Source organism: Mobula birostris, chromosome 2 (assembly GCF_030028105.1).
Source record: "Mobula birostris isolate sMobBir1 chromosome 2, sMobBir1.hap1, whole genome shotgun sequence".
Classification (NCBI taxonomy): Eukaryota; Metazoa; Chordata; class Chondrichthyes; order Myliobatiformes; family Myliobatidae; genus Mobula; species Mobula birostris.
The window spans coordinates 3,652,912-3,666,941 of NC_092371.1; the positions used below are offsets into that span (position 1 = coordinate 3,652,912).

General features: G+C 41.9%; 1 protein-coding gene across 1 annotated transcript in view; it reads left to right on the plus strand.

Moving 5' to 3' along the window:
- The window catches only part of iqgap3 (IQ motif containing GTPase activating protein 3), a 217,613-nt gene that overhangs the window by 17,015 nt on the left and 186,568 nt on the right, over nucleotides 1-14,030 (plus strand). Inside the window, exons 2-4 of the mRNA XM_072281088.1 lie at nucleotides 2,866-2,965; nucleotides 5,926-6,082; nucleotides 11,282-11,359. Of these exons, the coding sequence (XP_072137189.1) occupies nucleotides 2,866-2,965; nucleotides 5,926-6,082; nucleotides 11,282-11,359 (335 nt within the window). The remainder of the gene's footprint in view (nucleotides 1-2,865; nucleotides 2,966-5,925; nucleotides 6,083-11,281; nucleotides 11,360-14,030) is intronic.

Consider the following 14,030-nt stretch of genomic DNA (forward strand, 5'->3'; position numbering starts at 1 on the left):
CAGGTATATGAATAAGAAGTTAGGAAGGATATGGACCAAATAAGACTGGGCACATTGGTCAGGATGGGCAAGTTCGGCTGGACTACCTGTTTCACTGCTGTGTAACCCTACTACTCTGTTAAACATCTTTATGTACATAAAAAAAAAAGCCAAGAATGAAATAACACAAAGTACATTAACAAGCCATTGGACTGTCTAATCATCAGTGCCCCACTGGAGAAGAGCTAAGTGATACAAGAATCTTGTAAGCCACATGGAAACAATTCCATGCTGTCATCATAGAGAGAATCCTCACATCAGCCATTACTGTCTGGCTCATTGCAGCTTCCTCTCGTTATATACAAAAACTACAGTGAGGTTCAGCAGGAAAGGCCATTGGCTGCAGTCTACCATCACTGCAGGGCTGTGTGTTCCCAGGGCTAAGAAGCAGGCAGGAAAAATTTATTGCAGACACTAACCAACCAGAAAACTGCCTTTTCCAAAAGTTCCTTTCCGGAAAGTGCTATAGGACTATTAAAACAATAAAGAAATCAAGGCATCTTAAAAGTTTCTTTCCCCAGACAGTTAATCTGGCCAACCATTCTAGTTAGCTCTGATTTATTACACCCCTCCCCCAAGTCACTGCACTGTATTGTAAACCACTTATTATAATGCTGGTTACATTGTGAATACATGCTGATGTTTATTCATAAACGTTTATTCCACATCCATCCTTTAACCTCTAACTTCATTAGCTTTTTAAATTTACAGATGTTTATATTATATAATTCTTTACTTTTATATTTGTTGAATTTTTTATTTGCTGCATGTTGTGCCCTGACCATCACACCACAGTAAATTCCTAATGTATGTATATGACAACTAAAGTTGATCAATTAATAGGATCAATAAGAAACTTCTCAGATGCAAATTTCTGAACTCTTGCCTCTTCCTCTTCTACAGAAACAAAGTGCAAACCCACACACTGCCTTTATGTTTAATTTCTCTTTCTAACTGGTTTAGGATTTTAACTTTCTCATAGGCTACCCAAAGGGTTAAGGAATGGAGTTCGCAGAGAGATGAATTTGGGTGTGATTGCTTCATAAAGGAATTGTAAAACAAATGACCTTTTGCTGTTATGAAGGCTGCCTCACAGTCCAGTAATACGTAATCACTGTCTTGAGCTGCATTGTTTTTCGTCTTTCATTCTTGGTCTTTAACTACCTGAGCTAATTGAGATGCTAAGCAAATTATAGTATCAGTTTCATCTCAGAGTTCTTGATTAGCTGTGCTTTTCTGTATCACAAACATACTCATTTTAAGGACTGGACAAATGTATATTGACCATCACCATGTCACAAATGAACAGATACCTCAACCAAATCCTCCTCCAGTTACGTAATGTCCCCGTTTTCCCTCTTTGGCTTCACTTAGGAAGCTATGGTTTGTCCTGTTCAGAAATCTATTTTGCATAAATCCACTCTGGTACTGCTTGAATTGGGTGTTCTATCTGGCATCACGGTCTCTTGATCTATGGTATATTCTGGTTATCAAGGTGTGCTCATCTTGTTTCCACTACAGTAATGTGGCCGGACCTTGCTTCAAAACTGGTGGTACAGACTGCTGGTTTTAGAACACAGCTAAACAACATCTGCGAAGCTTCTAACTTGAAGAAAGCTGTCTACATCGTTACGTTCTTTCCTTTCACTTGGATGATTTCCTTCCTGATCACACTACCTTGACTTTTGGTATTGCAATACAGTATTGAGATATTATTTTGCAATGAATATCTCGACCTTTTTAACCTATTCCATAACATAACTTTCAACATATGAGTGATGGAGCAAATTCGATAGAGTATATTTAGCTTGGTAACTATCTGATACACTGAGCAAGACTTCTCCCTAGTCTAGTGTGATGTAATCAGTGAAATACATAATTAAAACAGTTAGTTGGCACTACCAACACAGGTGGGCTATTAACTTGCACTGCCAGTTATAGCTTTTTCTAAACAACCTGAGCTTCATATCACAGTCCAGAGTTCAAAATGTAGACTCATCAGTTGATAACTCATCAGAGGTGGTTGATAAGTTTGTGGCCTAAGGTAGAAGGAGATGACTTATTAACTTTCTGCATAATCACTCAAAGAGTTGATCTGCATGTGCATGTAATGAGAGCTGTATAACTCATCTTCTTCTACCTTAGGCCACGAATTTATCAATCATCCATCTGTGGACACTTTCTGGAGGTCCAAGATCTGTATGCTCCACGACAGTTGGACGAGGTGTGTAAAAGTAGGAGGGGACTATGTTGAAAAATAGATGTGCTAGGTTTTCTAAAATCGACTCCTTCTACCGTAGGCCACGAACTTATCAATCACCCCTCGTAAATTTTCTGGAGGAACTGTTTGAAAGCATCTGTGAAGGGAAATGGTCTTTGTTTTGGGTCGAGGCCCTTCGTCAGGTGTTGATGAAGGGTCCTGGCTGGAAACATTGTTTGTTTATTCCACTGTGTAGATACTGCGTGACTTGCATTATGTGAGTGTTGCTCAAGATTTCCAGCATCTTTTCTCTTTTGACTGATACTCCAGCTGAGTAAAAGGGAATAGTACTTTGTCCTTTCTCTGGATGTAAAGATCTCACCACATCACTGCAAGGGTTCTTGATAAACTTAGTCAAGTTAGTAAGACATGATCACTGTACTGGGGTAGATGTGAATATTTCATTGTTTACAGATTTTGCATTTCCTGAGTATTTTTTTAAGATTGATTATATCTTTTTTCATCTATGGATACTGCTGTGACTTGTGATGCTTATGTAATAACTATATAATTCTTGAAAGTTGCCTTTCTGTCAAATTGTGAGTTTTTTTTGTGTCTTTTGGCAGTTGGTCTGGACAGTGAACGACTCACTGCTGAAGAGATGGATGAACAGAGGCGACAAAACATTGCCTATGAATATCTCTGTCACTTGGAGGAGGCCAAACGGTGAGGTGGCTTTCCAAAGACTTTTGTCCTCATTGTGGTATGTCAGACCAAATTCAGGCTCAGGAGCTGACAAGGCAGGATGGGGAATAAAATGTGTGTTCTGTCTTGCGGTACAATATCATAATAGATCACAGTTACATGCTCATCCTGCATGTAATCATGAGGCATATTCACTCCAATATAGCGAATTCTCCTGATACACTGCACACAATGCATGGGTTTACTCCAGTGCTCCAGTTTCCTCCCACAGTCCAAAGACATACCGGCTAGTAGGTTAATTGGTCTTTGTAAATTGTCCTGTAATTAGGCTAGAGTTAAATAGGTGTGTGGTGCAGGTTATTGGGTCGAAAAGAGCCTATTCCATGCTGTATCTCTATAAATAAATAAATATTCATTTGTTATCTTTCCCCAAGTCATCGTCATTGTGTTGGGCAGCCTGTAAGTGTCGCCAACACCAACCTAGCATATGCGCAATTTACTACCTCTCAGCCATATGTCTTAGAATGTGAGAGCAAATGGAGCACATGGAGGAAACCCATGGTCACAGGGAAAACTTAAACTCTTTACAGACAGTGGTAGAAATTGAACCCTGATCCTACAACTGACTGCTGTAAAGCGATGTGCTAACAGCTATGCTACCACGCTGCCCTAACTTATTAAAATGCATAGGTTTTTATGGGTGGCCTTTGGCTCTAATGAAAAATTTACAGGCTCTTTTTCAGGATAGTTAACATGGTGATTTCCCCACTGACCACCTCCTTGGCTCCTGAGTGCTAATTAGTTTTCTGAAGCATCAGAAGTTATGCAAGTGTATCAGCCATGATTTAAATGACAAGCAGAACTTACCGGAGGTGATAACTGGCTCACCCCTGCTGCTTTAATATGATTGCTTTCCCCTTCCCTCCTCTTTGTTTCAATTTTACTGTCTGGGTGCATGAATGAAGGACATTCTTGGTGAGCAAGTCCAAGAATCCTTAAAAGTGGCAGCTGGTGAAGAAGGAATACATGGTACTTGCCTTCATTAGGCAGGGCACAGAATATAAAAGGAGGAGGGCTTGATGCAACTTCATAAAACAGTTCAGCTGCAGCTGGAGTACAGTCTGCATCTGCATTTCTGGTCTCCATGCTGTAGAAATTACAATGGAGATGGTGCAGGGGTGATTCAACAGGACGTTGCCTGGGATTGAATGTTTTATTTGTGATTGGAGGCTGGATTATTTTCTTTGGAGCAGAAGAGACTAAATGAGTAGCTAACTAGAGACGTACAAATTAATTAGGGTGGATGGTAGGAAACTTCCTCATAGCAGATGGATTGGAAAACTGTAAGGCAGAGTTTTAGGATAAAGGGTGAGACATTTAGAAGGAATCTGAAGAGAAGCTTTGTTTCATCCAGAGGGTGGTTAGAATGTGGAACATGCTGCTTAAAGGGAACAGTTACACTCGCAACATTTAAAGATTGTTGGGGTGGCACGGTGGCACAGCGGTTAGCGTAACACTATCATAGTGCCAGTGATTTCACTTCAATACTGCTGCTATCTCTGAGGAGTTTGAATGTTCTCCCTGTGACCACATGGGTTTCCTCCGGGAACAATGAGTTAGTAGATTAATTGGTCACATGGGTGTATTTGAGCTAGAAGGGTCTGTCACAGCGATGTGTTTCTAAATTTAATGAAAGTCTGGACAAGTACACGAATGGTCAAGGCTCATAAAAAATGGGAGTGGGAGCCAGACAACTGGCACGTTCAGCTTACACCGCCATTCGATAAGATTGTGGCTGAGCTGGCCGTGGACTCGGCTCCACCTTCATGTCTTTACCCCACTAATTAGCCTGCTCTGCAGATATGGGAACCTCTGGGTATGATGGGAAAAAGGCCTATTTATCCTGTACAAGTACATAAGGCGTTCCTTGGTCGAACTCACTGGTAGAACCGAACTCCAGCGTGGATTGTTGCTTTGTCTGAGGCCTCTGTCAGTCAGAGTTGTATAGATACGCAAGCCCGGGCAATATGATATGGAGAACAAGCTGTTGCCCAGGTAGCAAGCTCCCCTCACCACGCTTTGATGAACCCAAAGTAACAAGAAACTGATACAGCAGCATGGCAGGAGTTGCCAGTCAGCATTGAACTCAATGTAAAACTGCCTTGGGGACTCTGGCTTTGGACTTTTCCCTTGGGGTTTACTCCCAAAACCTTCCCCATGTATGTATAGCTGCAAGGCAGTGGAGGTTTAAGGTCAATATTTTCCGTCTCCTAGATGAGCTCCAGCTATGGCTGACAAGCCTCACCTGCTTGAAGTGACCGGTTTTAAGGATGGGAAAAGCAGAGATGGGCACGTTAATCTAATTGAATTCCTTCTTGCGGGGTGCCACGGTAGTGTAGCGGTTAGTACAACACTAGTACAACCTGGGGCATTCTGGAATTCAGAGTCCAATTCTGGCACCTTTCTGTAAGGAGTCTGTATGTTCTCCCCTGTGTGCTCCAGTTTCCTCCCACAGTCCAAAGACATACCGGGTGCGTTAATTAGCCATTGTAAATTGTCCTGTGATTGGGTTAAGGTTAATCAGGGTTGTGGGATTGCTGGGGCGGTGTTGCTCGAAGGGCTGGAAAAGCCAACTCCGTGCTATGTAACTTTAAAAAAAAACCAGAAAGCTTCTTAAATATAAATGAATAATAGAAGCTTCCCTGCTCTTTCCTCATGGCAGCTTTTGTAAATTTGAAACCCACAGTATGAAATTGCCTCTTATCTTAAGAAAAATGTTGAACAGTTGATGACACGTTTGATCTCTCAGTTGGCAAACACCCTTCCGATCAGCAAGCAGTCATATGTGCATTGCTCCCATGGCCACTTGATTTACAGTACGGGCTGGTTTATTGAACGAGTGGCTCTTGTGGGAGATCGCTATTGCCATCATCCTTCTCTGCTACTAACCTTGTCCTTGTATATTCTTGGATTTGATCCAGGTGGATTGAGACCTGCTTGGGTGAGGAGCTTCCACCAACTACTGATCTGGAGGAGAGTTTGAGGAATGGTGTAATTCTGGCTAAGTTGGGCCACCGCTTTGCACCTACTGTTGTCCCACAGCGGAAAATTTATGATCGAGAACAACTGAGGTACAAGGTATGGAGAACACAGGTTGATTGGTGTATGGTTTAATTCATAGAGAACAATAATTATGGGGTTGCTGAGGCTGTTGTTCCTTCCTTAGCAGCAGGTAATATGGTCGGATAGGTGGAGCAATAGCTCAAGTTGTACTTTGCGACGAAAGCAATATCTACTCCTGGTCCATGAAGTATCTCACCGTGCTGCTTTTAGTATTATGAAAGAGTGGTCTGATATACGCATAATTTTGTGAAGCCTTTAAGAATCTACTTCAGCCTACCTGAGTGTCTCAGTGGTTTAGAGTCAAAGTAAGGGCTGGTGTTTTCATTACATCAGTGAGTGCTTCTGGTAGCAGCAGGTAATATGTTGCTACTGGTGTTGGGAGATCACAGGATGGTTCTGGTAATGTGATTGTACTTAATCTTCTCTCTATCTTATCAAATGTGACATTGCACTACATAGCAAGTACAGTTTGGTGCCACTGATTCCACAACCATTGAAAGTTTCCCTAGGAGACTTTCACATGGAAACTGATGTAAAGCCATCCCATAGTGTGGTAATAGGACAGTGTCTATTATCTCTAAGAGATTTTAATATACTGTGCTTGAACATTGTGGGTGTAACAGGTCAGGGTGGAACTAATTACCAATCATCAGCTAGTCTGAGTGATGTGCAGGTCCTCTCCAGGTTACAAACACTGAACTGTTAGACTGCTTGCAGATATGACTGAGCACTTGAGAGACCACCAGGATGGATGGGGGTAAATTTGCTGGGGGGGCGGGGGGGGGGGCGACAGGCACCTTCTGCCAGGTGGAAACAGGGCACTTATGTGTGCTTTCTCTCCCCACAACCATCCCCACCTGTACCACAAGGGGTGGATAGAGCTGAGCAGACTGACTCATTGAGTCAGTGAGGCTGACTACCTGCTGCTCTCTCTGCGCCTGCTGGCTCTGTCATTTCTGACTTTCGAAGAGTCTGGGTTGTGAACAGTTCTCAGGAACAGAACCCTGGGGTAACCTGGAGACCCTGCATAGCTACCATTGAACACTTTGATAGTCACTTGGCATCAGCTGCATTTCAACTACTTGTCTGTGGGCTGCGTCTCCATTACTGTCTGGATGGAGGTCACAGTTGGGTTTTTCCATCAGTCAGGCAGCTCTGTGGCCACTTCCACCAATCAGAACCTTAACCCACTCTTTGGAGTGAAGGCAAATGAGAGGTGTCTGATAGAAGTGAACAAGATGATAAGAGGCATAAATAGAATGAGCACCCAGCGACCTTTTCCCAGGGCAAAAATAGCTAAAAGGAATGGGCTTAGTTTTAAGATGATTGGAGGAAAGTACAGATTATTTTACACAAAAATTGGTAGGAGCACAGTAGAGGCAGATACATTAGAGATATTTAAGATAGGCACATGGATGAATGAAATTTTAAAGGGATGTGAGAAGGAACTGTTAGATTATATAAGACACAGGAGCAGAATTAGGCCATTTGGCCCATTGAGTCTGCTCCATCGCGGGTGATTTATTATCCCTCTCATCCCCATTCTCCTGACTTCTCCCCATAATCTTTGATGCTGTTACTAATCAAGAGCCTATCAACCTCGGCTTTAAATTTACCCAATGACTGGGTCTCCGCAGCTATCTGTGGAAATGAAGTTCACAAATTCACCTACCTCTAGCCAAAGAAATTCCTCATCTCTGTTCCAAAGGGACTTTCTTCTATTCTGAGTCTGTGTCATTTAGTCCAGGACTCCCCCACTACAGAAAACATCCTCTCCACATCCACTCTATGTAGGCCTTTCTAAAATTGATCTTAGAGTAGGTTAAAAGGCTGGCACAACATCATGGGATGAAAGTCCTGTACTGTTCAATGTTTATTCTAATACTGGAGAAGGGGCAGTGAAGGACGCAGTGATGTAGTTAGGCATGAATGTGGTGTCATTTGGGGTAATACTACTTGGCATCTGATCTATTTATTTATTTCCCTTGAACAGTTCCTGCTGAGTTTCACAGAATGCAGGTCTCCACATCAAATCCAGACAGATGCTATCAAGGCCTGATATTTGCAGTGTAGGTTGCATACAAATAAAGATGGCAATGAATAGGACAGGTGGTAAAAAACATGCAGTCAGACTGCCGGGAAGTGCAGGCAGATGATAGGACATAGTTACAGCCAGCAGAGTGAGTATCTGTGCAGTAGGGATACAGAATCAAAAAAGGGTAGCAAATACAGCACTCAAAGTGTTTTATCTCAATGCATGGAGTGTAAGAAATAAGGTGATGATCTTGTTGCACTATTACAGATTGTTGGGTATGATGTTGTGACCATCACTGAATCATGGCTGAAGGATGGTTGTAGTTGGGAGCTGAATATCTTGAGGTTACACATTGTATCAGAGCGATAGGAAGGTGGACAAGAGGGGGTGGCGTGGCTCTGCTGGTAAAGAATGGCATCAAATCAGTAGAAAGATATGACATAAGATCAGAAGATGTTGAATCCTTGTGGGTTAGGTTAAGAAACTGCAAAGGTAAAAGGACCCTGGTAGCAGTTGTACACAGGCCTCCCAACAGTAGCTCAGATTACAAAATGAAATAGAAAAGGTGTGTCAAAAGGGCAAGGTTATGGTAGCCATGGGAGATTTCAATATGCAGATTGATTGGGAAAATCAGGTTGGAAATGGATCTCAAGAGAATGAGTTTGTTGAATGCCTACAGATGGCTTTTAAGAGCAGTTTGTTGTTGAGCCTACTAGCAATACTGGATTGGGTGTTACGTAATGAACCAGAGGTGATTAGGGAGCTTAAGGTAAAAAGGACCCTTAAGAGGCAGTGATCACAATATGACTGAGTTCAACTTGAAATTTGATGGGGAGGAAGTAAAGTCTGACATAGCAGTATTTCAGTGGAGTAAAGGAAATTCCAATGGTATGAGGGAGTTGGCCAAAGTAAATTGGAAGGAGATGCTGGCAGGGATGACAGTGATGGTGAGAGTTTTTGGGCAAAATGAGGAAGATGCAGGATAGATGCATTCCAAAATTAGAAATGGCAAAATAATACAACCATGGCTGACAAGGGAAGGCAAAGCTAATGTAAAAGCAAAAGAGAGGATATACAACAAAGCCAAAATTAGTGGAAAGAGAGGATTGAGAAGCTTTTTGAAACCCTACAGAGAGCAACTAAAAGAATCACTGGGGGGGTGGGGGAGATGAAATATGAAAGCAAGCTAGCAAACAATATCAAAGTGGATAGTGAAAGCTTTTTCCAAGTATAAAAAAAGAAATAAGAGAAATGAGTGGATATTGGACCACTAGAAAATGAGGCCAGAGAAATAATATTGGGGGCCAAGGAGATGGCTGATGAACTAAATATTTTGCATCAGTCTTCACAGTGGAAGACACTAGTAGTGTGTCAGATGTTGGAGGGTGTAAGAGAAGAGAAGTGAGTGCAGTTACTATGCCTAGGGAGAAGGTGCTCAAAAAGCTGAAGGACCTAAAGATGCATAAGTCACCCAGACCAGATGAACTGTACTCGAGGGTTCTGAAAAAGGTAGTGGTAGAGATTCTGGAGGCATTAGTAATGATTTTTCAACAATCATTAGACTCTGGCATGGATGACTGGAAAACTGCAAATATCACTCCACTCTTTAAGAAAGGAGGAAGGCAGCAGAAAGGAAATTATAGACCAGTTATCCCGACCTCAGTGGTTGGGAGGATGTTGGAGTCAATTGTTAAGGACGAGGTTATGGAATACTTGGTGACACAAGACAAGCTAGGACAAAGTCAGCATGGTTTCCTTAAGGGAAAATTTTGCCTGACAAATCTGTTGGAGTTTTTTGAGGAGATAAAGGGGATGTAGTGGATGTTGTAAATGTTGACTTTCAGAAGGCCTTTGACAAGGTGCCACACATGAGGGTGCTTACCAAGTTAAGAGCCCATGGTATTACAGGAAAGTTACTAGCACAGTTAGAGCATTGGCTGATTGGTAGGAGGCAGTGAGTGGGAATAAAATGGTTATTTTCTGTTTGTCTGCCAGTGACTAGTGGTGTTCCGCAGAGGTTGGTGTTGGGACCGCTTCTTTTTATACTGTATATCAATGATTTAGATGGAATAGATGGCTTTATTGTCAAGTTTGCAAATGATATGAAGATTGGTGGAAGAAACAGGTAGGCTGCATAAGGACTTGGACAGATTGGGGGAATGGGCAAGAAAGTGGCAAATGAAATACAATGTTGGAAGATGCATGGTCAGCACTTTGGTAGTAGAAATAAATGTGCAGGCTATTTTCTAAATGAGGAGAAAAATCCCAAAAATGTGAGATACAAAGGGACTTGGGAGTCATTGTGCAGAACATTCTAAAGGTTAACTTGCAGCTCAAGTCAGTGGTGAGGAAGGCAAATGCAATGTTAGCACTCATTTCAAGGGGTCTAGAATACAAGTGCAAGGATGTGATGCTGGGGCTTTATTTTGAGTATTGTGACCAGTTTTGGGCTCCTCATCTGAAAAAAAAGATGTGCTGACATTGGAGAGGGTTCAGAGGAGGTTCACGGGGATGATTCCAGGAATGAAAATGTTATCGTACGAAGAACGTTTGATAGCTTTGGGTCTGTACTTGCTGGAATTTAGAAAGATGGGGGTGGGATCTCATTGAAACCTTTTGATTGTTGAAAGGCCTAGACAGAGTAGATGTAGAAAGGATATTTTCCATGGTGGGGGAGTCTAGGACAAGAGGGTACAGCCTCAGGATAGACAGGCATCCATGTAAAACTAAGATGCAGAGAAACTTCTTTAGCCAGAGGGTGGTGAATTTGTGGAATTTATTACCACAGGCAGGTGTGGAGGCCAGGTCGTTGGGTGTATTTAAGGCAGAGCTTGACAGGTTCTTGATTGGACATCAAAGGTTAAGGGGAGAAGGCTGAGGAGGGGAAATGATTCATGATTGAATGGTGGAGCAGAATCGATTGGCCAAACGGCCTAATTCTGTTCCTATGCAGCAGGTACCAGCAATTATTTATTTACTCTGTCCACTATTCTCTTAGCTTAGACTCGGGTGGGGAACATTTACAAATCTAACATTTAGCTGTCATTCATTCTTCGGGGCACTTCTCTATTTTCATGGATGTTTGTGAAGAAAAAGAATTTTGGGATGTATACGATATACATTTCACTGACATTAAATGTACCTATTGAGTTTAATAGTGCAAATTTGTGTTTCTACAGGCAACCGGGCTGCACTTCAGACACACTGACAATATCAACCACTGGCTGAACGCAATGGCCAAGATTGCCCTCCCATCGGTACAGTATCGGACTTATTTTCTTCTTTCCTCTCTTGGAATACTTATTTTTATTGAGGCTTTGTGATCAGTTCTGAATGTTGAATTTGCAGACATCACAATAGCAAGGCAGGTTGATGGGGCTGGTTTATTCATAATAAAACCCCTATCCTTAAGAGTGGCTTTATTTGTCACACGTACATTGAAGCATACAGTGAAATGAATTGTTTGTGTCAATGACCAACACAGCCCAACGTGCTGGGTGGGAGCAGACCCCAAGTTATTAGCCCACAAATTATTAACCCTAACCCATATGTTTTTGGAATGTGGGAGGAATCCGGAGCACCCGGAGGAAATCCACACAGTCATGGGAGAACGTACAAACTCCTAATGGACAACACAGGAATTGAACCCCAATTGTGCAGCTGGCATTATAAAATGCTGCGCTAACTGCTATGCTACTGTGTTGCCTTGATTACTTCCTGGGTGATGCCTGAGAGCGGATTACAGGTAGACGTAGGTCTGAGTTGTACTTGGAGCTTGGAATGTCTGTTTGAGGATTGGGAATGGAAATAAAATTCTGCTAGAGCCCAACATTGTGAGCTAAAGGGCCTGTACTGAGCTGTAATGTTCTATGTTCTAATGCATACAGTTTACTTTTCAACATGTCATGATTGCACCCCTTATTATTTGTTAACTTTTGTGTGTGTGTGTGTGTGTATGTGTATATACAAACGTGGAGGAACATTGTTTTATTGCCGGTATGCATGTATATGGTTGAATGACAATAAGCTGAACTGGGTGGGCACAGGAGTACATTCAGCCAGAGACTCATTCCATCGAGATTCAGCACAGAGCGTCATAGGAAGTCATTCCTGCCTGTGGCCATCAAACTTTACAACTCCTCCCTTGGAGGGTCAGACATCCTGAGCCAATAGGCTGGTCCTGGACTTATTTCATAACTTACTGGCATAATTTACATGTTACTATTTAACTATTTATGGTTCTATTACTATTTATTATTTATGGAACAACTGTAATGAAAACCAATTTCCCCCAGGATTAATAAAGTATGACTATGACTATGAAAATCAGACTGACAGGCATCTGCAGAAAATAGAACTAAATACATTGCTCCACTCTTTCATCAAGATCCTTTCAGACAATCTATATTCCATATTTCTTAGAGCAATACTTCTGCTCAACAAGTCCATGCTGCACACGGTGCACACCCGCTAGTTCCAGCTTCCTCCAAAGCTTGGGCCTCATGTAATTATCTAAGTACTTAAATGATTCTACTGTACCTGCCTCAACCACTTTCTTTGGCAGTTCATTCCATATACTCACACTTTGTGTGGGAAACCTTGCCCCTTGGGTCCCTTTTAAATCTTTCCCCTCTCACCCTATACCAATGTTCCTCTGGTTTTGAACTCCCCTACCTTGGGGAAATGATTATTACCACACATAGTATCTATAACTCTCATAATCTTAAATGCTACTACAAGGTTGTCACTGATTCATTTATGTTCCAAGGAATAAAGATCTAGTATGGCCAAGCTCTCCCTATAACTGAGGTACTCTAGTCCTGACAATCTCCTTGTAAATCTCTGTACTCTTCCCAGTTTAAGTCTTTCCTATAGTAGGCTGACCAGCTCTATACACAATACTCCAAGTGAGGCCTCACCAATGGCAGACAAAGATTTGCTTTATTTGTTACATATACATTGAAATATTCAGTAAAATGCATCATTCAGGACAAATGTCGCCACATTTCAGGTGCCAACATAGCATGCCTAGAACTCACTAACTCTAACCCATACATCATTTGAATGTGGGTGGAAACGGAGACACTTAGATGAAATCCACCTGGAGAAAATATACAAACTCCTTACAGACAACCCTGATTTTGCTGCTAGCACTGTAAGGTGTTTGCGCTAACTGCTGTGCTGCCTTGCCACTTGTACAAATACATATCACCCCACCTTTTATACAGTGGGTCAAATTGCACTGATTATAGTTTAACAGACGGTGTTGGCAAGGTCAGTATTCCTGAAAAGTCATATTTTGAACAGCAACATTCCACATGGTGAAGGTACTCCTGCAATGGTTTTGGACAGATAGTTATAGGATAGCTGAACATCAGCATGTACGCTCAGTGACCGCTTGGGTACAGGAATGGAACTCTGTGTGGTCTTCTGCTGTTTAGTCTATCCGAGTCCAGGTTCAACATATGTGTTCAAAGATGTTTTTCTGCACATCACTTTTGTAACGCATTGTTAATTTGAGTTAGTCACCTTCCTGTCAGCTTGAAACAGTCTGGTCATTCTTCTCTGATCTCACTCATTAACAAGGCGTTTTAGCTCACATAACTGCTGTTCACTGGATGTTTTTGTTTTTTGCATCATTTTCTGCGTGGAATACAGCAGGAGATCAGCAGTTTGAGATATTCAAACAATCCTGCCTGGCATCAACAATCATTCCATGGTCAAAGTAACTTAGAACATACTTCTTCCCCATTCTGATGTTTGGCCTGAATAGCAACTGAACCTCTTGACCATGTCTGCATGCTTTTATGTATTGAGTTGCTGCCATGTGGTTGGCTGATAAGATATTTGCAGCAACAAGCAGGTGTACCTAACAAAGTGGACTCAGAGTGTATTTCAATCATTTATATTGATTGATTTTTGTTCTTT